The following is a 26,399-nucleotide window of genomic DNA, read 5'->3' as shown; positions in this document are numbered from 1 at the left end:
CATCTTCACTTATAGAAGAATAATATATCTTACATTTGGTCGACTTCCAGCAGGAGGGACTGTGTTTATCATCGTGTACATGTTGTCACCAGAGTTGGTTGAATCTGGTGAAGAGAAACAGTAAATTAAAATAAAAGAAAAATATATAAACACATCACAACCACAAAGAACGCTTATAGTTTACCTGCTGGACTTGGCATTATTGGTGTCCCTGGTGGTCCCCCTCCTCCTGGTGGACCCTAAAAACAGTTTGGGTTTAAAGACTAATCTCAGTGTAGAGATTAGTGGTGCACAGGGTCATACTATTCAGCATGTTAAGTGTTTTGGTTTATGTTAGTTGTAAAATTCTAGTCTAACCTGTATCAACCAATCATGAAATTTTAGGAAATATTTGAGATACTGTAAGATCTCAATTAAGAAAAATGTACAACATGAATGGTCACTTTTAAATTAATACAGATATTTCAGTGCAGAAATTCTACATACACTGAGATGTGTTTATACCACTGAATTGAGCTCGTATGCAACAGGACAGCTCAGCAGATGGACAGGTACTGTCTTATGTTTTTACCAGAATTATGAAATTCCTGTCCACTCTTAGAGACATTTGCCATCTAAGATAATGACTGTTAAGATTGACATGTCCTGCCTGTACTCCTGGTGAAAAGTCTTAATAAAGTTGAAATTTCAACATATTTACCACATAACTTCCTGGAGATGCAGAAGAGTAAGGGGTCTACAAACACAGAGAAAGAAATCGTCAAGGTAATTTAAAAAAATAACATTACACTGTCTTTTAAGTGTCTTTCTTTGGGGCACTCACAGAGTTTGAGTTTGGAGGATTTGGCCAGGGTCTTCCCCCACCAGGTCCCCTGGAACACACACAAACACACTTTAGTTTTCTTCCTCTGGCAACCTTTTATTTTTCCAGTTCATTTGAGCTGACTTGGCAACAACAAGTCCTCCTTTTGCCTGAGAGAGGTGATGGGAACATCAAGTAGAAAAGACAGAAGACACAGTAAAAGAGAGCTGGCTCTTAGCTCCAGTTCCAGACTCTGAGAGCCAAGACCAAACAGTAAAGTTTTAATTAAACATTCTAATGAAAGCCTTACAGCATGTGGGTGATCAAGGATTTGATAGGCATGTTAATGCTGTCACTCTGAGTGAGAGACATTTAAGAGGGCTTTTACTGTTGCAGTCTTGACTTTGAGTGACAACATGTAGAAAAAAGCACTCACATGTTCATGCCAGGCATCCCAGGACCAACAAGCGCATTCAGTGGTGGTCTCATCCCGCCTCCATAGTTCTAAAATAAAGAAATAGAATGAGTAGCTATCAGATCTAACAACATGCGAATATCCTCAGAGTTCATCTGGTGTTGTACCTGGGGCCCGAGTGGTACCATGCCCCTGGGTGGAGTCATCCGCTGCATCGGTCCTCCCATATTTGGATGTCCTGTAACACAGGAGTGTTTCAGTTTATTTCTGAGCAGAGTAATGAGGATTTAGCAACTTTTAAAGCTGCATTTACTGGACAGCATTTATTATTCATTTTGTATCCATCAGTTAGTCATTAATTTTAATGTGAACCTTTATTGCCTGTATCTGTAAATAACGCTCATATTCACAGGAGGATGTCCTGTAGATTAAAAAAAAAATGACAGCCAAAGTGGCTGGCTGAAAAATATGCTAATTAGCAAATAAGCAAATAGTAAATAATTATTGAGTTACCAAGAATCCTTTAATATAAAGCCCAAGAAAAAACTCAAAGTAATTTTACTAAAACCGACTTCCTGTGTGGTGCGGGGGCTATCTATAGGCAGCACATGGCTAATGTAGGAGGTGAATATTTATGCGGTAAACGTGGAGGACGTCAAACAAAGCCTGTCTCCGGGGAATTTTAAGCTACTAAATATCATGCAGGGAAATCATGGGTATGAAAGGATTCTGAATTAGTCATAGCTTCAGGTAATAAAGAAGCTGAAACAAAGGGAACTGTACAAAGCTGAGTGACATTAACACTGGTGTAGTGGCCAGGGCGAGGATGGGCCTGGGCCAAGCACAGAGTTGTATTAGACTTCAATGAGTGAGTAAATCTACCCATGATGAAGTGGAACTGTATTTAACACAAAATCGTGTAATGCAGAAAGGTGTGGATTGGTAGGGCTGATGGCGAGAGCACTGTCACACCCCCAAAGCTGGGCATTCTTACTTGGGGTGTCCTGGCTAATTAGCAGCAACAGTACGGGGAGAGCATCGATGAGAAGAGGACTGTGCTAAAGTATCCACAGTGGACGCTTTTGCTTTTATTCAGGACTACTCCAAAGAAACCCCGATGGTTGGATTTTATCGTTTTAGCGGAGGTTACAATCGAGTTCACCGGTTTTAAAGACTAATATTGGACAATTGATGGTAAGACTCAATTTCCATTTTCAATGCACTTTTAAGGTGGTGTCTAGTTCATGGCACACTGGTTGGTTATTTCTTGGGATGATTTGGCCCTCATGTGCCATGAAATCTGTAGTCTGATTTTCCACTTCCCAGTGTGTCTTTATATTTGTACCTTGCTGTCTTGTGGGGTCCATTCCACTGGGTAACATAGGCTGGCTCCCTGGGACTCCTCCAAGACCCTGAAGAAGAAATTAGACCCATTAAAGCATTATCATCACTTTTAAACACAGTTCTGTCTTCTGCCTGCAGGTGTCAATGTGGCTCCTACCTGGTTGGGTAATCTGAGGGGGGGTCTGGGTCCTCCAGGGTATCGGGGTGACATAAATGGCTAAAAAAAGTATGAAAAGGAGCACAAGATCTATCAATAGCATGACAAATAATAAAGGTTTTGTGAAGCTGTAGAGAAGAAAGTTCACGTGAAGACTAGAGAGTTTCAGTGAATTGGTTGGAACAGCATTTAAGAGTGTTCAAATCAAACAGAAAAAAGAAACACAACAAGATTTAACTGCTTTTGATTCAAATGGCATGCACACCCGCCACTGTCGCAGTGGTTTCATGATTAATTCATTTCAAGTCCTTACAAAGTTTCATGCTCATTTTCAGCTTGTCCTCAGACAAACATATTAATATAAAATATTTTATGTTAGGGTTTTTTGAACCAACAGTTTTAGGCCCCATATAAACAAATAAGAACAACAAACAGATTGATTTAAAAAGGCATGTTCAATATTTTATGTTAGAACAGTGGTTCCCAACCTTTTTTCATTAGACACCGGCTCAGATCTAAGAAAATCTAAGCCCCCCAGGACCCAAATAGAAAAAATAAAACATAAATTTTGTTTGTTTTCATGGACAAAATCACAGATTAGGCCATCACAGATTTGTTTTGCTAAAAGATCTACATCTAAACTGTGTGCAATGGTCGTAGACTTGATTTTGAAATTTAGATGTTCATCTAATTTTGAGCAGACAGAGCCCCTCGCCCCGAGATATTTTGCGCCCCTCTGAGGGGGCCTGGAACTCAGGTCAGGAACCAATGTATTAAAACATGACCTTGGGAGAGGACTTAGTCGTAAGCAGCTGTGCTGATTGTAATCAGCATCAGCAAAGGTGGTACAATGAGTGGTTTTAGGCCTCTGGAATATATACTTTTTAAAGATTGTTTGCCTTTATGAGGTAGGAAAAAATAGGAAATATGGACAAGGAATGGAGTCAGACATTGAGCAAAATACACCAGGATTGGGATTCCAACCTGCAACCAGAGGGATGAGGATTGTGGCCTCTGTATATGAGTGCCTGCTCTACCAGCTGAGCTAACCCAGTGTCCTATATTTTGTATTTTAATGTCTTAATTTGATGTTTTTATGCTCTGTTTTATATTTGTGGAAATCACACAAAGTGTCTCTATGTTTGAGTAGTGCTCCATAATAAAGTTACCTTGCTTTATTTTTATTGTAGAACCTTTTACAGAAGTAAAAGTGATGTTCTAAAAACTATATGAAGAACTTTCTTTCTTGAATTTTTGTTTTAACTCCATTAAAACAGAGCTGGAAAGAAAACTGTATGTGCTACAACAATGGACTGATTTAAAACCAATAGGAATAAAACTAAAACTAGTAGTTAACTGTGTGCATTTTGGCATCTTTTGCTGCTGTGAGTGGTTTTCACCTCACTCTACCACAGATAGTATTAATGCTGCTGCTGAACAAAAACAGCCTCAACCACTAGAGGGCAGCATTACAGCAGTTTTCATCAAGCACTTTTCCTAATTACCGCCCAGCTGTCTAAGGAAAACAGCTGCACTACTCAAAACCTATTGAAGTACTAAAACAATACAAAACCTTGTTTTAAATGATGCAAGAACAGAAAGAAGGCAAAACAATCAAATCAAGTGCCTCAAGAACAGACTAAAAGAAATACCTTGCATTGAAGGCTAGGCGTGGTTGTCATGATAATCCCCTTTTATTTGACCAATAAAACCCTGCTAATCAAAACATCGTGTGCTGTTATATTCTCTGATCAGGCACACGTTTGTATGATTTAACCTGAGTGAAGACTGTGCATCTGCTAGTTGTTGCATCTGTGTAGTAGATAGGTCTTGACAAGAGCTTCAAAGAACAAATTATCTTCAGAGAGAGAGATGGAAAAGGCCGTTCAGACTTGGAGTTTTTTGAAAGCGGAGCAGAGGAATGCCTATGAAAGGTATTGATCTGCGTGTCAGACGCAGGCATCGGAGTTTGACTGATAATGACAGGTAATCAATAAACATCTGGCAGGGTCGTTCTGATGGAGAACAGGGATGAACTGAGGGAGGAGGGGGATGCATGTAAGACCTTTTTTTCCATGGGATTATTTCTTCTGTCTCTCTACTGTGAGAAACATTTAGTGATGTCCCAACAAAATCCAAACGGTACAACTGAATGAGTTTTTCATAAAGCATCTTCTTAAACTGTATACTCATTATTTAATCATGTGTTTAAGTGGCTTTATAGCCGAGATAATTAGCATTTTCCTCTCTTACTCACTCTATTTGTGAGTGTTTGTGTGTGAATGTGAGTGTACATCCACGACATACCTGAAAAAATCCTGGAGGAACTGGTCCCACTGGCATGCCCTCTCCTGGGGGAAGGTTCCCAAGGACAGGGCTTGGAGCTGCTGCAGCACTCTGAAAGATTTAAACACACATAGAAACACATGTAAGTGTCAGTGAGACTCACAGCATGGAGCTGACTGCTGATGCTTCAAATGGTTCTGATTTAATGTAGCAGAACTACAGTCAGTACACTGAATTGGATTAAGAAATAGTGTCACCCTCTAATCAGCTAATCATCTCCTGAACCTTTAAATGGTCGCTCAGTCTGGTTCAGTAGGCTTCACAGTCACGGGGAAGACTGCTGACTTGACACTTTTGACAGATGTCCAGAAGACAGTCACTGACACCCTCTATAAGGAGGGTAAGCCACAAAAGGTTATGGTTAAAGAAGCTGGCTGTTCACAGAGAGCTGTATCAGAGCATACCACATAACATAACTTACCATACCACCAACATAACTTGGCCCCTACCCACACTACCAAAAGTACCAAAGGCTGGTCAAAAGACCATGATATTCCTGTGCTTGATTGGCCAGCATACTATCAAAGGAACCCAGGCATCCATAACACCTCTGCAGTGCCACAGGCTGATCGCCTCGATGCCAAACTGCATTGATGCAGCAATTCATGCAAAAGGAGCCTTGACCAAGTACTGACTGCATATAAATGAGCATACTTTTCAGACGGACAACATTACTGTGTGAAAAAATCCTTTTATATTGGTCTTAAGTAATATTCTATTTTTTGAGACACTAAATTTGGGGTTTTCATTAACTGTAAGCCATAATCATCAAAAATTAGGAATAAACAGTTTTATATTTAACTGTGTATACTTAATATATAAAATAAAAATAAATTAACTTTTCCACAATATTCAAATTTATTGAGATTCACCCTTATAAAACCATAATCTATGGATTTACGGCCAGTCATAATTATTCATTGATTTGCAGGTCATACAGATGCATCACTTTCAATTTCAGCCTGTATCATAACCAGTTAAAACTTCTCACAGGAGCTTTAAAGATGATATATATTTAACAATAAGGTTGGTTTTTATTTTAATATTTCAGCACTATTTTTACATATTAATGATGCTCGGCCCCCACGCTGCAGCAGCTCTCCTGAACATCCCACGGGTGAAACAACAGTCATCATATAAACAAATAAAATACCATTGCAGTATCTTCCCTCATGTCTCACTTGCTGTTTCGCCCTGCATGGGGTTTTTCCTGCTTCTGCAGATGCCCTGCCATGCTGGCCCAGGTTTATTTTTATACCTTATGTTTTTGTTGTGCTTGTCCCAGACGGGTGGCGCTGGCACATTTCAGCACAGCCTTTGTCTGCTTCCTGTGGCATTGTACTACTAACTAACCCGGGGCTACCACCCAGCACTGGCCTCTTCCTCATCCTCATTAGAGCAGACGACTGGCGGTGTAGGAGAGTGTACATCCATATATATGATAATGTGCGAACAGTGAGCACATAAAGACAGCATGCCTGTGTCTGTGTGGATTTTTTTTCACTATCTGCCCACTCTGTTCTTTTCCTCTGATCTCCCCTCTCGCTTTCTCTCCCTCTCTGAAGGCATCGGCAGGGTGTAAAGAGCTCCAGTGAAATTCACCCACAGTCTCTGAAGTTTCCGCCAGCTGACTTTTTAGGTCAGACAGGAACAAGGTTTAATCAGAGCTGAGATAAAAGCCGACTGACGACACTGCTGCATCCTCCTATACTCCACCAGCAGCCTCACTATTCCCTCACCCTCCCTCCTTCTCCTTCATATCTCCCAGCCGTTAATGTTCTGCTGTAGGGAACAGGATGCCGTGCAGCTTTTTAAATCCAGACTCTGCTGCAGACAGAGCCCGTTTCTGTCTCTGCAGACGAGTGTACAGATGGACACAGATGGATATTGTATCTCCATGCTTCAGTGCTGTGAGACTGGATTTAGTTTGTTTGTTTGTGTGTGATTGTCTCAGTGTACAACATCATGCGCCGCATCAAGTGTGTGTTGTAATTTTGTAAGTTTATTTTCCCCTCTTTCCCTCTGCGTTTCTCACACCCTGGATTACCCAGAATGCCTGCTCTCCCTGGCAGCCTGGAGGTCTGCTGAGTTTGCCTTCACTCTTGGAGAAAGAGAGGGAGGGAGAGAGGAGAAAGGAGGACAAAGCAGAGATTATGAGCGTGCGTGTGAGAATGCGAGCGTGCCTGGATGAAGAAGTGAGTATGTGAGTGCACTTTACGTTTGTTTGTTAAGGAAAAGTAGAACTGGGGGAGGAACTAAATCTACCTGACCTGCTGACAAAGCAGTCTCTTCCAAATACAGCAAAACAAAACAACAACCTGCACCACCGTGCATGTGTGGAAACAACACTAACTTCTGTATCACTCTGGTCTCTCCTCTTTATAACAAACAGATTTATTCAAATGAAAGCAAATTCAGGATTGTTCTGACAAGATTTACAAACCCTCTCCATATTAGGAAATAGGTTTTTATAAATGATAAAAATCCAAGAAGAAACCTGAACTTCACTGTCTGTTCAGTCAGTATACAGCTTCCCTAGCAAACACTAGTGTGATCAACAAGTAAGTTGTCTTAATGTTTAAGATCAATCAATCAATCAACCAATCAATCAATCAAACAATCAATCAACCAGCTAATAAATCTGACTATATTAATATCGGAAACCCTGTTATAAATTTTTCATCAGAAATTTATCCATCTAAACAAACAGGAGCCTCAGCATGTGGAAGACCCAAGCAGCTTGGCACCTCCTCCTCATGCTGGTCACCAGCCTGGTCACACACTGCTGTGGGATGGCATCCCATTCTTCCACCAGCATTTGTCACAAGTCAGCCAATGTGGTTGTGTTGGTCAATCTGGCACAAACATCATGCCCAAGCTGATCCCACAAGTGTTCAATGGGGTTGAGTTTAGGACTGCTGGCACACCATTCCATCCTCTCAACTGCCAAATTCTGGAGGTAGTCTCTGATAAACCCCGCACTGTGGGAGTGAGTGTCGCCATCTTGGAGGATGGAATCTCTCTGCATTAAGATTACCTCCAGTGTTGACAATCAGGCATCTGATTATCAGCCACTGGGGTTACCAGAAGCTCAAAACAAGAGAATAAGAGTTTGTAGCAGCATAATAAACAGCAGAAGCTGTTTGGCATTGGCAGAGAAGACTTGGCAAATTTTTCATAGGCACAACCCACGCACTCAGCTCTGCTGCTCATCCCACAGATGCATGTTCCTTACAAATGTGGCACCATTTAAAAAGAAATAAACAGGTTTTTCAACAGTGTAAGATTGTCTAGATTCATTGTTACAAAGAAATAATGTACCAAACACAAGTTTCCTTACTTTTTGTGATATTTATAAATACTTCCGAAAACATTTGCAGTTTTCATATTATTTCTGAAGTATCAAATGTTCTTCTTCTATCATCTTGGCTATTTGGCAGTTTATAGTGTGCAGCGTGCTCTGCTTTTGTCATCCACATTATAACCAAACTGGTGCCATGACTCCATTTTTCCCTACCTACTTCAATAATGAGATGTAATTGAACACTGGGTCTGGTGCAACATGCTGCTGCATGCTTCATGTCGTTAGCCACATAGCATAACTGCCTCAGTCATTGTGGCTACTCTCTAACTCTACTACCCTAATGCTGCTGATTGTGCCTATTTTCCTCTTACAATTAAAATCTGACTTGGGCGATTATGCTATGAGGCTAACGATGCGTCACGTTTGTTCCCTCTTCAGACCTCAGTGTTTTTTTTCATGTTGTAGTCAATAATAATAACATTGTCACTTTTTAGGACTGTCCAGCTTCTGTTCTGTTTGTGTGGTTTTGATAGACGCTGTTTTTTGTTGTCATCAGTTTTTTCACAGTTTTTGAAAAAACCCTTTAAAAACCAAAGATTTGAGACGCAACAAGATCTTTTTGGAACGCCGCTGCAAAAACAGTCGTGGCAGTCTGAACCCAGCAGCTCGAATCAAGCCATCTGATGATGTTGCCTGTGATTCAGCTTGTCAAATGGCAGAGCTGGTTTCAGGATGTAAAAATGTGAAAAAGGGAAATACAAATCTCGTTTTTAAAGGCTATAAATACCAATTTTATTAGATAAAGTCATGCTATGAATTTTGGAAATATTAACATCTATCTTTTTATTTCTTTGAATTTTTAACACAGAAACTTTTCTTTCTTTGCCTTGTTTGAACACACAGCTGATGGAGGAGACTAGGAGTATTAATGGCTGAAGCATCCATGTGAAAATACAAAAAACTAAAGATGCAATCATTTCCAGGATGCAGATAAATGTGAAAAGGGGAAATAGAAATACAGTTTTGAAAGGGTCTCCTTTTCCAGCTGAGCGCGTAGGCAGGATGTGCTGCACTATATGAGATAATACATGAGAAATTCATGGCTGTAGGAGCTGCATTTGTCCAAGTAAAACTATTCTCAGCAGCTAGCTTTGTTATAATAAGCTTTTCTGTTTACATGTGCTGTGAAACTGCACTGCCACCCTACGACGGTGATCAAAAGGGGATTCAGAGATGAATTACTCTCTAAATAATATTCATGTTACGCAATATCATGATGACAAAACCACAGAAAAACAGTGATTTTGCAATATTGTTTCTCTTGAGACAGATTCATTGCCCACCATCCTAAGAAATAATCACTTAAAATGAGCGACTGTGCGAGTCATTGCTATGGAAAGATTGCATCGTCTCCTTCAGTCGCAGCAGTGTGTAGTGGTCAGCTTTTAGTTAGTCATAAAGTGTCCAGTCACAAGTAGTTGAACGTTTCAACCGTCCTGTTACAAATGTTTGGTCTGAACTGGGTTTGAAACTTGCTTGTACTTGTAAATTCCTCCTTCTATTACCTGGGTTATATTTATTTTTTTCCCTCATCCTTTAACCCAGGAATTTCCAGCCTTTGTTTGTTGCAGCCTCCCCTACTTGTATCAAAGAAAAGCTGAGCCCCCACACACTGCTGTCAAAATCAACATCAGTTTAATTGTTTCATTGTTGTAACCCTAAGAAAATTGTTTGACATGCTGTAAACAATTAAAAAAAAGTTTTATTATGATTTCAGTTGCTCTGTGCAAATTTTGACAACCTCAGAGCAAATAAATCCTCATTCTTCCTGTGAGATCTTTGACGCCATGGGAACCCAGGTTGGGAACCAAATGGTCCAACTATTACGGAGATCTTAACAGTGGTCTTAAAAATACAGTATATTTGGGTAGAAAATGAAAAGCCCTTTACATTTTAGACTACAAATGAACAGAAGTCTGCACTCTGCCTCAGTAAAGTCTGTTCTCTTGGACTCATTAGTATGATAACAAAATGAGCGCTGGCTATCTGTCAATAAAGCTTAAGATTTTTCTAACTTGTGTCTGGCTTGTAAAATATGACTACAGGCTAAATATGACTATATGACTAATTGAGCTACAGTTAGCATTTATTCCATTTGTATCAACTTTAAATTGCTCTGATAACTGTGTTTCAAAGTTAAATCAGAAAAACTGACTGCTGAGACTTACTCATTAAAAACCTCTGCAGTAAGGGGAGTCTTTGGAAGTTCTTACAAATTAGAAACTGTGTCACTGTGGGCCAATTCACTCAGAGCAAGAATCCAGAGGGGGGATTTTTTTGAATTACATAGTTTTATAAAACTTTTAATGGTCTAAAAACTGAGATATTTGTTAAAACCTGAGGAACATTCAGCAGACAGACCTGTATAAAGTGAGTGAAGAAGAGTGGTTAAAATACTGTCAAATACCAGATATTTACTCATAATAAGTTAGGACACTGATTTATTTTACTCTTTCTAAGTTCCACAGGATGGATCTGGTGAACAACAGTCTGAAATAGGATTTTTTTTTTTTTTTTTTTTTATTCTAGTGTAAATGTGCCTACCCATTTTGGGAAAGAGGCCTGTGGACATCTAGTTTAAACTATTATTTGCATAATTTTTGTTGAATGAATAAAAACTTTGATAACAAAGGGAGATCTCTGCAGAAGCTCATTTGTTCATAAATATGTTGACAGTCAGATTGCACAGCTTCACCTCTTGTAATGTGACCACATCAATGCCAAGCAATTAGCTCGACAGCGTATAGTGACCAGCAAATTAATGTTTGTCCCTCTCACACTCATGTAAATGATCTCTGAATTAGACTCAATGATTCACTGCCAAGCTCGACAGATTCCAGCACTTAACCTTTGTAAACATCAAATAAACAGAGATTGTTACACACTGTTAATGAGGCCGTCATTTACTCTCCTCACACATCAGTGTTTACACTTTTCTGACAGGGCCGAGTGAGAGGAACAACGAGACTCTGAGCTGATTGTATCACAGTACTCTACTGCGTGTGCTTTACTGTCAACAATGGTTAGTGTTGAGAGTGTTTCAAAGTTTATAGATGAGCAAAGATCCACTGATGACGTTTATTTAGCTTGAACATATGAGACATATCACTGATTTAAAAGCACAGTATTCATATTCTGCTGCCAGGGGGCTCCCAATCATAACAATGACAAAAGATGATGAAACCTGCCGTTCAGCCCTGCTCACCTCAACTGCTAACTTTTTGAATTTCAAAAACTGCACTTGTTAAGTATTTACTGAACAGTGAAGCACTGTTTTCATTTCATTTCATGAATTTCACATGAAGGAATAAATCTGTTTAAAAGTGGCCTGTTTACTAATGCAAGATACACAGTGTTAACCAGGAAGGACACTTTTAACAGCTTTTCTCCCTCATTATGTGAAATTCATCCATAAAAAAGAGAAAAGGGTCTTTCATTAAAAAAAACAAGTGAGTTTTGGAGGTGGGTACTCTAATCCACTGGTTCCCAAACTGGGGTCCAGGACCCCCTGGGGTGACGCGAAAGATCTCAAAAATTAAATTCTTCCAAAATTATATTTGCAATATTAACTAAAACCATGATAAAATGGTTACTAAGTAGTTCACACAAAGACGTTTTGGTAAGAAAAACATATGTAGGTCTTTTTTTTTTTTTTAAAGGTTTTTATCAATGAAACACTAAAAATAAATACTGAATTTTAAAAGAAATGTGTCATTTTTCTTTTTGTGTGGGTCATGCGAGGCCTTAGATTTTCATAGGTACCTGTAGGGGGGGCTCAAAGGAAAAACGCTGGGGGCCACTGCTCTAATCAACTTAAAAATGTCTGGTGGATTCTCAGGTGGTTTTACCAAAGGCATTAGGTTGGCCAGGGGTCTTTTACACCAAGGGGCCTCAAGATTCAGTCATTGTAGGTGTGCATACAATATGAGGTACACATTTAAGATTACTTTCAATGACTAAGACATTCATTTTGAATACAAATAAAGAGCCAAGAGTGATAAAAATACCTTTAAAATGGATTTTGATAATCTCAATACAGGAGGGGGGCCCCTGGCCCCAACAGCAAGGCCAAAGCATCTTTAAAAGCCCCATCATGTCTCCATTTTAAACAAATTATAGTGAGGTGTATCCCTACAGATGCATTAAAACAATGAATTGGTGGATCACTGTGTGGTAAAACATGTAAAAATGGTTTATGGGTATGTATTATGTCCTTGGTAGTTCTCTGACTTTGTAACCTTAAAAGAGATGCTTCAGAATATTTTGCTCACTTGCTGAGTTTGCCTTCAGCTAAATGGAGAAGGGCCTCATATTACTCTTTGCCTCTGGTCAAGTCAGGTCAGGTCAGTTATGGGAGCATACATCGGTCCTGTACTGCTCTGCCCTCCTGATGACCATTGTCCAGGCCAGTGCCAGGCCAATGCCTCATCTCTCCTGGTATCCTCCCAGCTGACCCCTCCACAGTGCATGTGGCTACCCCTGCCATCTGGACCAGCCCACTGGGTCCTGGGGATCCAGTATGGAGTGAGCTGGATCAGGCCTGGGAAAGCCTGCCAGGTGCCCATGGAAGTGCAGCTGACCCTTCCCCATTCCCATTCTCCTGAGTATGTCAGCATTAAACACACGGACTTCGGAACAGTACCCAAAAAATGGGCAGAAGAGAAGTCATCACAAAGGAGTCCAGCTGAAGCTTCCGGCCATCAGTCAACGTCCTAGCCTCACAAGAGTATAGTGAGACAAGAGGACCAAAGATGGGGAGACTCTGACTTTTGTCCACATGCACAGATACCGGGTCTTTGCATGGGGCCTCAACATCACTAGAAATGCCACTGAGTGGGGTCAGAATGTTACAGAGTCAGGGAGCTTGGGCTACATGGGGAACTTGGGGAACAGAGCACGCAATCAATGGCAGAGACTGGCTGTGGTCTATCATAAGTAAGCAACACAGAAGATACAGCAACAGAATGGCAGCTTGCAGAAGCACTTTATGCTTTTATGTAGCAGTCTTTGACTTATCATCCAGAATATTCAAGACAACAATAAGCATTCTGAGAAAGTTATAAAAATATACAGTAAACATATGAACAGACATTTTAACATGAAAATTCTACATCTTTAATTTGTGGGACCCATTCAACACCCAGCTTAACTTATAACTTGTTGTACTGCATGCCTCATAACAGCTCAGTCTCTCCTGCACATCTGTATGAGTTCCCCTCTGTCTCATCTTTTCTCTGTCTGAGAAAAACAGAAAAACAAAGCTGAGTCTTAAGAAAAAATTGACAACAATCAATCCATCTCTCTATTCAGTGACTCCTTTACCTTCTGATTTCATGCTATTAAATGTTTACCTTTTGTGCCGTGTAAATAATGATCTTGGCATTTGTTGTCACTGGGTTTATAACCAAAAAAGTGTTTGTGATGAAACCCGAGGCAGTCGAAGAGAACCCACATGTCCTCAGATGAACACCTGCATCTCGTGGCCAACTCATTTGTTGTATTAATTATTCAAACGTGCAGCCTACGGCAGAGTGATACAGTACACCAGATATACACAACATGATGTAAAGTACAGTGAACAACAACTCTGCTACACCAACAACAAACAAACCATGCCCTGCAAGGAGACAGAATGTCCAAAAGAAGGCTGAGTTAGATCAGTGCCTGCAAGAAAATGGTCAAGGATTTTAAACATAACTTTTACAGGTAAACTGGTCAGTTCAGTTGGTGTGAAACTGTTTGCTTGCATATGTGAAGAATTTATTTTGTTACTACATGCTTGTCTTATGAAATAAGTATTGCTAGAACAGTGATCATTGGCTGTTCACCTTTTTACACAATGCATTGTGGGATCTAAAAAGTACACAATATAGAGTGGGTGTTCTCATCTGGTTACGAAGCTCTTTCCATGTGGCAAAAGATCTATGTACAGGAGCCCCAAGTGGACATAAAGTAAATTCATACATGTATTTTAAGGTTTTCCTATCATGATTAGTACATTTCAGTATCTGTTTTAAGATTTCTACTTGTTTATCTCCTTTTCTTTGGATAGAAAAGCTGGTTTTCCTACAAGATAACAAGGAAATCCCTCAAGAAATTATGTATGCAAGCATGGCCATCTGTATTTCTGTGCTTTTCAAACATGCATGCATTTTTTTTTACCATTTAGGGTCCAAACTGCAACATTCTCATTAAATACATTTGAATTGTTAAAAATTTGGGCCAGTTGCCAAGAAGCATCCCCACAGCATGATGCGGCCACCACCATGCTTCGCAGTAGGGATGGTGTGTTTGCAGTGATGTGCAATGTTTGGTGTCCAGCCTGATGACCAAAAAGCAACATTTTGGTCTCATCAGTCCAAAGAACTTTCCTCTACTTGACCATGGAGTTTCCCACATGCCTTTAGCTGAGATTTAATATGAGTTCTCTCCAACAGTGGCTTTCTCTTTACCGATCTCCCATAAAGCTTTGACGGGTAAAGAACCTGGGCCACAGCTGTTGTCTGCTAAGTTTGGCCTGATCTTTGCAGATATGCACATGCGCCATATTCCTTCCATTTTTTGATGATGGATTTAACTGAATGTTCAGTGCCTTGGAATTTTTTTATATCCGTCCCCTGACTTATACTTTTAATAACCTTTTCTCTGAGTTGTTTGGGGTGTTCTTTTGTCTTTGTGGTGTAATGGTAGCCAGGAAAAAGTTAAAAAGAAAAATTCATATTTGAGGAAAAAACACGTTAAAGTTTGAAATATGTTGCGTACTGTAACGTGGAGAAAATAAAAAGGGAAGTGCGAAATATGTTTTAATCAAACACCAGTTTTCCTCTTTACAACCTCATCAGACTTTCTCCCTACTACATTCACAGTACACTAATCCCATCAGACTAAAGGGCTTAATGAGATAACTTTCAAACTCTTTCATCCCTATATGTTTACCCATTGTGTTCCTCATTAATGTGTGCACTTAATGCATGCATGCTTTGTGTGTGTGTGTGTTTGTGAGGGTAGGGAGTCATTTTCATTCAATACTTCAGAGACCGAGAGACACTGAGAGATTCGTGAGTGGAATCTCAAAAGGCTGTCTCTGTCTCTCTCTCTCTCTCTCTGTCTGTCTCTACCTGCATCATTGTCTGCTTTCTCCACCTCTCTGTCTCAAAGGCACACTCTGCCTCTCACATCAGCTCTTTTTTAGGATTCATATACCAGCCCATAACAATATGAATCTACCACCCGTCAGGAAGCAGGCTCTGAGGACACAACTGGTGATATCCTTATTTTTCTGCATAAAGCATCCTAACTTCATTGTTGTTTACACACGTAAAGAGCCACACGCTTTCACTGGCTGACAAATTCATCCAAATAAACCACTATGTGCATCATATGTTAAACTGTCACACTAAAATGTCTGTGATTTAAAATAACTCATTTTAAAATATATGTTTTGAGTTGATTATTTGCTTTAGCTTTAATATTTCAAAGAGTTTTTAAAGACAGAGAAATATGAGTAAGAGTCCGTGTCTTATCATGGCAGCTGCCATGACAGAGCCAGTGTGACAGCCATGACATGTTTTGCATCGCTGGATATTATGTAAAGGACTTCTGCATAAGAAAGTGTAATGAATTTTTATTCTCTGCCATAGACTGCACCTCATGTGCCCAAGCTCTTGCAGCCCAAATTCATATGTCAGAACTTCTATGAGGAGTTGTTTAACATTATAAAATGAACTGAAATTGATACTGATACATCCTTACGACCTTTAAAAGAATGTACATCAGAAAGAACATTGATTTTTTTCTGTTTTATCATTTATAATCATCCTAGCACTGAAACAAGGTCAGAGGAGTTGACTTGCAGCACACTGAAGCAAGAAACCTTTTCTACATTTTTAATAGCAAATATTCACTTTGAGTAAAATGTTTGAATTTCAAAAGTAAGAAGGATGACTTCAAATGTACAGGAAATGACCAGTAAAGAGATAAAATATACCAGTTGTCAACAGGGGGCACCAAAATTGACCAAAACCAAAAGCTCCTTGCAGGAGCTTTAAGTAGCAAAGGCTGAGAATCTCTGGCAAAATCCATAATTGTGTAAAACAAATCAATACAAGGTTTTGGTTACTAAGTATTCACTCTAGCCTTACCCTTAAAAAGGGACAATCCTCAATAAAAATACCAATGACTAGGCTGTGCAACATCCTATTTGTACCAATATTTCAGTTAAAGAAGAGCTGCTTCCTCCAGCAACTGCAGTAAAGACATGAGCTGAGGCTGATGTCAGGTGAGAGAGGACAAAGATTGATAAGCATCAGGCACTAAATGTACTCAACTAGAATGGGATTTCCATAGAGCAGAACCTTGTTAGGCCACTGATGGCCTAGTAGTTATGTTGCATCCTATACCAGTAGTTTTCAATCTTTTTTTGCCCAAAGCACACTGAAGATCAAGCCAAATTTCAAGGCACACCAAAACCATATCCATACAAAATAGCCTCTTACATGTTACAGTCAATTCAGCAATCAAGCACTGCCATATAATTGAGGTCAGCTGATTTCACTCAAGCATCAGCTGACACGCTATTGGCAAATCGCACTCAGGCTGCCATATTTAAAGCCTGGCTATGCTTTGCTGCTCCCTCCTCCACCCCAGCTCCTCCTTCATTCTACCTCTGACTTTTTGCTGCTTCTCTGCCTGCCCCAGGCTTTCCTTGTAGGCACAGGAAAGGCAGAAGCCTGTGGCGTTCCTGTTTGGTGCTTTCAATGTAGACTCGAGGAAGAGCGCGGAGATCCCAGAAAAATCATGAATAACAGCCATGAGTGCAAATGTATAACTGCTAATAAAGAAAAACTATTCATAACCACACATCATGTTTATTCCTTGACAAAGTGGTCCTGACTGAACTTAAGTTATTGTGTAGTTTTAGTGATTATGTATGGTTGTACAAATTCCCATGGCACACCAAGAATAGGCTTAAGGCACGCCACACCGTTTGGGAACTGCCCTGTACGAACCAAGGCTACAGTCCTCAGAGAATCCAGTCCAGGGTCAAGTCTGACCTGTGGCTCCATTCCTCACTCCCTCTCCTGCGCTATACCGTCTTATGGATACAGGCATAAAAACCCCAAATAAATCTTGTTACAGTTCATGGGTTAAATCAAATGTCAGTATTGACTTCTTCATGTTGCATAACTTAAATTATGTACCTGAGTGTGCATTTGCTGAAAATAACTTGTTAAAAAGTGAAAGTTTTTCATGGACATTTCATAAAAGCTAAATAAAGAGCAACCCCAGTGAACCAATTTGCAGGAAAATAACCCAGAAATAATGTTTTTAACAACAGTTGTGACTCCTGGAGTCATTTTTGTAAGTTTTACTTCAGCTTCAAAAGCAGACAAGCGGATGAGACTTATGGTAACAGAGCCCTGCTGATTGTGATTCTATTTCACATGAATTAATATGGATCATATTGATAGTCTTGTCGTTGTCTAGGAAGAAAGGTATTCATATGCATATGATGGATTATAAACCTGCTAACCTTTAAAGAGAGCAGGAAAATCAGGAGAAATCACAGAAAAATTAGGTAGTGTAGTGATGAGAACCAGGAGGAAACAGAACAGGAGTCATGAGTGAACAGCTTTGCTAGCAATATAATGATGTGTTCATGTCACAATATTGTAGAGTTGATTACATATCCAGGTATTTTTCAAGCCTCATCTTAACCAGAATGAAATGTTGGATTCATATCTACCCAGAGCTGCAACCAAACATTAGGTTCATTGTGACATAAGGTGATTTGTCAAGTTTGAAACTACAAGACTGGGTTTAAAATATATTTTTAGGGACAAAAATGACAGAATGAGAGAGAAATAAAGATAAAGAAATTCTGCTTATATTGTACATCGCCTGCTTTGAAGGACTTTTGGGGTGGGGGGCCTTGGTGTAACGGGGGTGTGGAGGGGTTACCAATGAGTCTCAAGGCCACACAGTTTAAAACAGGATCTACAAAATGACAAACCACACAGGAAGGAACTCTGTCCCTCCTCCCTCTCCCTCTGTCTCCCGCTCCCTCCATCCTTTCAAATGCCATTAGTCCACTTCCTGAACAAAAAAGGGGGGGCTGGGGGGGTGGAAAGAAGAGATGCTACCATTCTGTAGAAACACTTACACCCACACAGTCATAAACAAACACACTTTAATGCACACTGAAATGTGAGTGGAAACACAATAAGACTGACTTTTGAACGAGCATCTTAGTTTCCTGTCAGTCCCTGTCAAACATGTAGCTCAAACACATCTAGAACTGTATTTCAACAGAAACACAGTCAGGACTCACTGAAGAGAGAGTAGAAGTGTGTTTAGCAGCGCAGAGAAGAGAATGGGTGTGCTCTGCTTTTAACCATGTATTATTCACAGTCTCCCGTGGTGACCACAGACAGATCAACACAGTCCGCTGACCAACCCTGAGCCAAAACTTGCTTTTCAAAGCATATGGGCTAAAAATCGCCTTCTGGCAATCAAAGCTTGCTTTCTATACCAGAGATGTATGTAACAGCAACAAAACACAGCAGTGAAAAACTTTCTCTCTGTTTACTTCATCTGTTGCGCAACAATATGTGTTTAAGTTCTGAGAGAAAAAACTTCATAGGAGGAATTTCATGTGTTTTAAAAGGATTTCTCTGATTTATGTTTTAATTCATCACAGCCTCTGCTCTGTTTCTGCAGTCCTGGATAATTACTTTGGTTATTTAACACAACACTCACCATGTTTGTCTGTCAGCAAATCTCACTTAAAACTATGAACTGTCCCTTTTAGCAGTGATTTTTGTATGGTAGCTTAACCCTGCTGTGAGGAGTTTTATCTGGTAGTGAAAAGAGAGTTAAATAATTTTCATGCCTCTTTATAAAAAGCAAATGACACCATCTGCAAAAAAGTAACTTTTTCTAAATTACTGTGTGTAATTAAATGAATATTGTAAAATCCAGAAAAATGGTCAACAACTTTAAGCATTTTCTAAAGACTTTTTTTGTGTTTTGAAGTGCATTTAGTAAAATTTGTAAAATTTGAAAATAAGCTTTTGATTGCTTGATATATTTATTTAGATCATCCAAATGTCAACTTAAAAACAGTTTTAAAAAAGAACAAAAACAAGTGAAGAGCAAGAGAAATAACACCAACAACTTCCATCTGCAAATACTTATGTAAGAAGTAGGAAGAAGTTTAACCTTACCTATTTTTCCTGACTGAAATCAGAAGATTGTCTTAATTTTACCATCAATTTTAAATCTTGTAGTGAATCTACTATTTATCACCTATACAAAAAAATACAATAATAGTTTTTACACTGAAACATACATGCTTTTGCTTACTTGACACACATACTTACCATAAAATGCAACATTTTAATCCACATAACAAACAAACCTTTTGATAATTATTCATTAACAAACTCTTGAGAATAATTTCTTTATGCCTTTTTTTGAACAAAATTATGCTTGACATTTTCTATTGTCAGTTCTCAGTCTGTTCCTCAGTTTAACTCCACAAATGTTGATAAAATTTTTTAATTGTTGTGAAAATGTGTAGCACCATCCTTCTTACATTATAACCTCCTTCTCTTTCCCAAAACATTTGCTGAATATTTCCTGGCAGCAGATAAGTCCATGCTTTCTGTAAAAACTGAGGAGGTTTGAATTCCACCAAGTCAAAATTTTTTATATTTTATTAGTGTGTGCTTGAAAAGACTATGAACTTTTCCATTGCTCTTTTCTGCAGTATGAACAGTGGTTGAACTGCATATTTTAGATACTTCAATGTTAAAAGGAGTTCTGCATGGTCAGACAAATTCACCTTCTTGGATAGATATTTTTATCTCTCATATGTATATTGAACAAATTACTAGATGTCTGCATTTTGAGTACATTTCATCTGACAAACTCACAAGGAGGCCACCATGTTTTGGTCTGCACTGGTAGTGTGACATCACTTGGCCAGAGCACTCCTCAGTGTACAATGCCTAAACCGGCTGTATCATCGCAGGCTGATCCGTACGTCTCACGCATAGAGAATTTTGAGATTTGAGGTCTTCTCTATTTTTTTTCTTGCACCATGAGCCATTATCGGTCAAAACAGTCAGGAAATAATAGAGAGCCATATTTACCTTTTTTGTAGCAAACATGTGCATCCACGCTGGTAGAATATGTTTGAAATCTGTTTCTTGATGATCCCGATGAAGGCCACGAGCTAGAAAATGTATGTTTAATATAGTTTTTCTCCAAACTTTGACCATTTATGAAGCTTACTGTTTCCACACGGTACAGTTTGTTGCAGGTAAAAATAAACACAGTACAAAAACACTGCAGTTTTTTGCTTTTCAAAGTAAAAGCCCACTTAAGCATTTTTTTTGTACGTAATACTTTTATTTTGAAAAGCGGCATGGTTCCGCTACACACTGAATCAAGTCAGTACGGATGTTTATTGAGGTAAAACTTAGGGAGAATGACAGGGCTCTGACAAAGCTGTGCCTGCACAGAGCGGGCACACGCAGCAGCTTCAAGCAGCAAAACATGCTGAAAGGGATGGTTACTGCGGCCTCATCGTGATTTTATACGCTCAAATTGACTCAAAATGAAGATATCTAGTGAGTTTTCTTCTTCAATATACATATGAGAGATAAAAATACTAGTATCTATCCAATTAGGTGACTAAGTCAGATCATCTCAGGTTCCTTTAAAAGCAGCTATGACTAGTTAGAACAATAATGGCGAATATATGTGGAGCCTTTGTTAGAGGGATTAGCTCGGACTTAGTGGTGCTTTGTCAGAACCGGACAAAGTGTCTTTATTTGAAAAAGGGCAGAGAGAGAGAGAGAGAGAGAGAGATGCTCTTGTCTCAGTCTGCTTCAGTGTATGTTTGCAATCGTTTCGGGTGGGGTTTGACAGCGCATCCAATGGCAGCTGCCACGGTAGCCAAACCTTGTATAGGTGACCATCCTTGTGAAATAAGTTAAAAATTGCTCTTACTTCATAGTAGCTGTAAAAAATTGTGTGCATCCACAACTGAAAGTAGTCCCCATAGTGTGCTGTTTACCACTGAGTAATATTTAAAAAAAAAAAAAAATTACATCCCATCATTTTTAGGTTTTTATTTTGAAATTGAACTTTATTGGCAGTATGCATGGGTGAAGCCTGAAAGGACTGAAGGACAGACTGACACATTGTTGGATTCGGCGTTCAGTCCTACAGCTCAGACATCACTGCGGTGTTGCATTGAACAGGTAGGAGTGAAGGCCAAAGTAATAGAAATTAAAACAAAGTCACAATGAAGCTGGATTTTAATAGTGGATGATGAGGTCACCTATGTTATCAAAAGAAGACTGCACTATACACACCTCTTCCCCAGCTCTCTTGACTAACATTACAGTTGATTCCCAGGTAAAAGGCGGTAAAATGCTAATCTACCTGGTCTCCCTTGGTGATAACAGTTGTGGTGATATCAGCTGCACAGAGGTTGACAGTGTTTCTTTTATCACTGATGTCATTATCGACCCCTGTAAACATCTCTGGGGCTGCACGGAGCTCTATGGTATGTGAGGTGGAGCTGTGGGCTGATGCTCTGTCAGATACACATACAGAGGGGAAAATAATAGTCACTTTGGTGCTGGGGAGACACACTTCTCCCTCCATGATCTCACTACGTTTAATGACACCTAGGGCGATAAGGAAGATGGACTGAACACAGCAAATAGTGCAGAGACACTGAGGAAGATTTAAAGCAACAGTTGACATCAAGAGTAGACGGTTGTATCTAGTCAATTAACAGCATGTTAAATCAACTGAAATCCAAAGATCTGGTGAACTAGCCCTATCGATATGCCCTTATGACCATTCTGAAAATCTGCTGTGTAAAAATGTTGAGATGGGACTGTTGTTTCACTAGGACTCTAAATTTAGCATGTCATTTTATACTGTTGTTCTACAGTAAAAATGAAACTATCAAGAGTATTTTTAAAAAACCTTGAACAGCCGTTAAATTATGAGAACTGCAGGTTATCTATTTACTTTTTTCTGTGGTTAAGATAAAGTTTATCTCTATAACTAAGCTTAAAGCTCCTGTGAGTATGTTTTTTCCTGGTTATGAAACAAGCTGAGTTTAACATTATTGTCTCTGTATGAGTTGTAAAAGCAAACAAGCTCATTAAAATCAAGACTGACTACTTCTGTGACATAACTTTGAATACTTGAAAACGCTGCTGCAGGGTAGGTGGCGCACATTCCATTAAAGCACGCTGCCGGAACAGCATTCCCATTTTTTCACTGCAAAGATTCACAATGATTGATGTGTTTCACTCTTTGAAGAAACAGTTTTTAAGGCAAAATTCACAGTGCACATGTACAGGACAAAATCTGTAAAAACAGCCACGACCAAAGGGGGCGCCAAAAATCAACCTAAAAGAAGACTGCCATCACAAAAACGTCAACTTTTTCAAGCTACCATTAATTTTCTTTGCAGTTTTACATATTTAAATTGATTTCATTTAAATTTAAAAATACTTTTTCTTTATAAAATATTTGCTTTCAAAAAATTTTTTTCTCAGCAGGCTTTGCTTGAACTTGAAGGTGCCTTTTTTTCTAGATTTCATGCTGATCATTGCAGTTAAATGCAAATAAATTATGACCAGCATGATGATCCTAGCAGAAGTCTAAGTAGTATGTGTGTTTACAGACAACATGGTGCAACTGCAGACATGACATAACTGATCCAACTTAACAGACATTTCTGAAGAAAAACAGAAGAGCACTGCATAGCTGCAGCAATGAAAATGCACAATTATTTCTTATTATCAAAATAATAAGAACACTGGAAATTTCAGACATGGTTGATTCAAATGGGTTTAAAAACACAGCTGTCACAAGAGATTATTACAAATTATCAAAGGTCCTTACATAATACTAGTACCGTGCAAATAGGGTATAAGAAACATTTCAGAAATAAAATAAAGTTATCTAATCTTGAATTAAATTATGTTTATATCCATTTTAGAAGTAGTTATATGAATAGATTGCTTTAGTTTCTTTAGCTTTATTTAGAGAGTGTAGCTTTGTAGTCTACGTAGCTACTTTGTGAGTTTAGCTTAAGCTATGTAGCTACATTATCTGTCTAATCTAAAAAAAAAATAACAACCCCCGCCATAAAATTATTAATGTAGCTTATGAACATAGCTAAAAAAGTGCAATAGCTGGCTTTTTTAGCCCTCAAAACTCCTAAAACCTACTTTTCAGAGCACTTCTCACCAGTGTTCACCTTTACCTTCATTTTAAGGTATTAAAATGTTTTGTTTTGTTGACTTCCCTTTTTATTTTATTCACTCTTCAATGAAAATATAAATAATCACAATAACAGTATAACACGATAACATTTCTCCTTTCACACTGACGTTTACTAAATTTTAACTGCTGCCTCCTGTGTGATGCCGATGTGATGAGAAAGGCAGCCTTGCCTGTGAGCCTGCGCTGAGGTTAACAGGCCCAACCATTGTTACTGATCTAAGTACACGCTCACGGATCTGAGTACAAATCGTGTGCGGTACAAGTGTTGCAAAAGTCACGTGTGTATGACAGCCAATTGAGAGGCAGATTCTGAACCAAAATGAACTGAGTCCACAATTACAAATTGGTCTACATATTTGCAGATTAGTGCACGCATTTGTGGATCTTTGTACAAATTTGCAAATACTTTTGCAACAATAATAGCTCCACACACTACGACCTAGAATCAGGATTTTGGAGGCTACAACGCAATTTGGAGCAGTAAAACAATCGTGTAGACAACACAAAGACTACTCAGACAAACAGTCGTTTGCGACGAGGCTCCTCTCAGGATACGCCCCACGATCATCAGGGGAGGCAAATCTTGCCCCAAATCAGGTTTGAAATCCTGTAGTGTGTGGCCAGCCTAAGACAGTCTAGAGAACCTCCACCACAGTCTGATAAAATCCTGTGGGAAACAGTCTGGAGAAAGGAAGCTTCAAATATAACACCTAGTTTTCAACTCTGATGTTCTTGAAGCTTTCTAGTGGCATAAATGAAAACTCAGATATCGCTGATACTGTCAAAGATACAGCATAAGCTCCTGTTTGACCACCTGATGTTCATAATCAATAATAATAACCATGGGGAAACTAAAGACTACACTCCAGTCCTGCTCTACAGGATCATGTTCTCCCTTGCCCTCACTTAACCTCCTCTATCCGCTCCGTGCCATGCCCTGGTCTTTCTCTTTGCCCGCTACATGTCAACATCACATTAACACTCCACTTCAGCATGTCCAAACACACATGTGACATGACTCAGCGTAACACACCAGTGGAAAAACATACTCCTCAGAGACCAGAGGGCTGCATGCAACAGGCCAGCCAAAGAGGAAGGAAGATGATTACAGGAATGCAGAAGAGAGGGGGCAGCAGCAGAGAAAGGGGGGTTAAAAGAAGGGAAATAACTCTGATGTGAAAGAGAGGATGAAGAAGAGAGGAAACAAGCAGAAGAGGAGAAATGGAGCAGGATTGAAGGATTGTTCACTAGTGCTAGATATCGTGACAACTATCTCTGCTCAACCTTTGGAAATTCCCGTCCTTTTTTTTTTTTTTACTCCTCCCTTCTTTCCCTCCACGCTCGCCTCGTTCTTCATCGCCATGGCAATGATGTTTCAGTGAGTCACCTCCACATCGCCCTCCTCCTCAACACCGCCAAGAAGGAACATGGGAGAGTTTGAGCGAGAGACACGGAGAGAGACATGTATAGAGAGAGAGAGAGAGAGGGAGGGAGAGACACAGAGAGTGGAGAAAGGGCTCTGTTTCCCTGGAAACAGATGGGGGTCTCCAAAGCCCCCATTGGTTCTCAACTGATTCAGCTTGTTACCCACAATACTTAGAGCCAACTGAGTCTCTTTTTCTGGGTTGTGTCTGTTTTTCTGTCGATGCATGCACAAAAACACCCCAATAAAAAAAAAATTAATACCAAATGTATTTCTTTATGTTTGTTAAAAAGGTTTAAAGCTCGAGTCCAGTGCTTGGTCTCCTCTATTTTCTTTTTTCTATTTGTTGCAGGAGTGACTTAATTGCAGCTGCTCTCTAAACAAAAGCAATTTGGATCACTTGTGTCTTATTTTGTGATAAATTACAGTCATGTTTAAGGACGGAAAGCCCACAGGAAAAAGCAAACAAAATCACTGTAGGAAATAACAAATAATCACTTTATAATTAGTTCCAGCAAGAGGTAACAATGTCATCAAAGGGTTTAATGCAGCTGGTTGTAATTGCATCAATATGCAAAAAAAAAAAAAAAAAAAAAGGACAGAAAAAAGTCTAAGATTTTTTAACCTTGACTGAAGGCCAGAGTACTTTTTGGTTGAAAGTGAGCTGGTGGAGCTCATTGAGATACAGCTCTGCCTGAGGAGACTGGTTCAAGAGAAAGAGAGTCCCACACTCAATAACAGTATTAGAGGAGCTGCATCTTCAATGTTAGTTATGATTTTATTTAGACTAGGCTACAGAGTGTCTCTGAGTGGGGATGTGTTATAGAGAAAGAAGCACCCTGAAAAACAGTGATCAGTTGTTTGTACCCTTGGTTCTCAACTGGTGGGGCAGGATCCTAAAGTGGGTTATAAGGTTTTTTGATTTATTTATTTAACCCCCTTTTAACCAGGAGTATTCCCATTGAGATATAAACATCTCTATTATAAGAGAGTCTTGGCCAAGACAGCAATGACTACCTGGAAAAAATGGGGCAAAAAGTCTATAAATGGCTTTTATTTTGAAAGATGCTTCCATCTACGTGTTTGTTGTATCACATCTGTTGTTCCATCCCAAGTCCCAACTGCCCTCTTTTTTACTAAAAACTTTTGGCTATGATTGAGAATTTTAAGAATTTGAGTTGCAATTTGTTGTTCAAGAGATGGTGGTGGGTCCTGATGCTAGAC

General features: G+C 39.3%; 1 protein-coding gene across 1 annotated transcript in view; it reads right to left on the bottom strand.

Moving 5' to 3' along the window:
* Window positions 1-26,399, bottom strand: part of si:ch211-130m23.3 (uncharacterized protein LOC558547 homolog) — a 100,821-nt gene that overhangs the window by 6,866 nt on the left and 67,556 nt on the right. Inside the window, exons 5-13 of the mRNA XM_041788016.1 lie at window positions 5,026-5,115; window positions 2,719-2,778; window positions 2,563-2,629; window positions 1,385-1,455; window positions 1,239-1,306; window positions 824-872; window positions 701-736; window positions 185-239; window positions 34-104 (exon numbers count right to left, since the gene is read on the bottom strand). Of these exons, the coding sequence (XP_041643950.1) occupies window positions 34-104; window positions 185-239; window positions 701-736; window positions 824-872; window positions 1,239-1,306; window positions 1,385-1,455; window positions 2,563-2,629; window positions 2,719-2,778; window positions 5,026-5,115 (567 nt within the window). The remainder of the gene's footprint in view (window positions 1-33; window positions 105-184; window positions 240-700; window positions 737-823; window positions 873-1,238; window positions 1,307-1,384; window positions 1,456-2,562; window positions 2,630-2,718; window positions 2,779-5,025; window positions 5,116-26,399) is intronic.

The sequence above is a fragment of the Cheilinus undulatus genome, linkage group 5 (assembly GCF_018320785.1).
Source record: "Cheilinus undulatus linkage group 5, ASM1832078v1, whole genome shotgun sequence".
Lineage (NCBI taxonomy): Eukaryota > Metazoa > Chordata > Actinopteri > Labriformes > Labridae > Cheilinus > Cheilinus undulatus.
The sequence above is the reverse complement of the archived record's forward strand: the minus strand, read 5'-3'. Positions and strand labels throughout refer to the sequence as shown.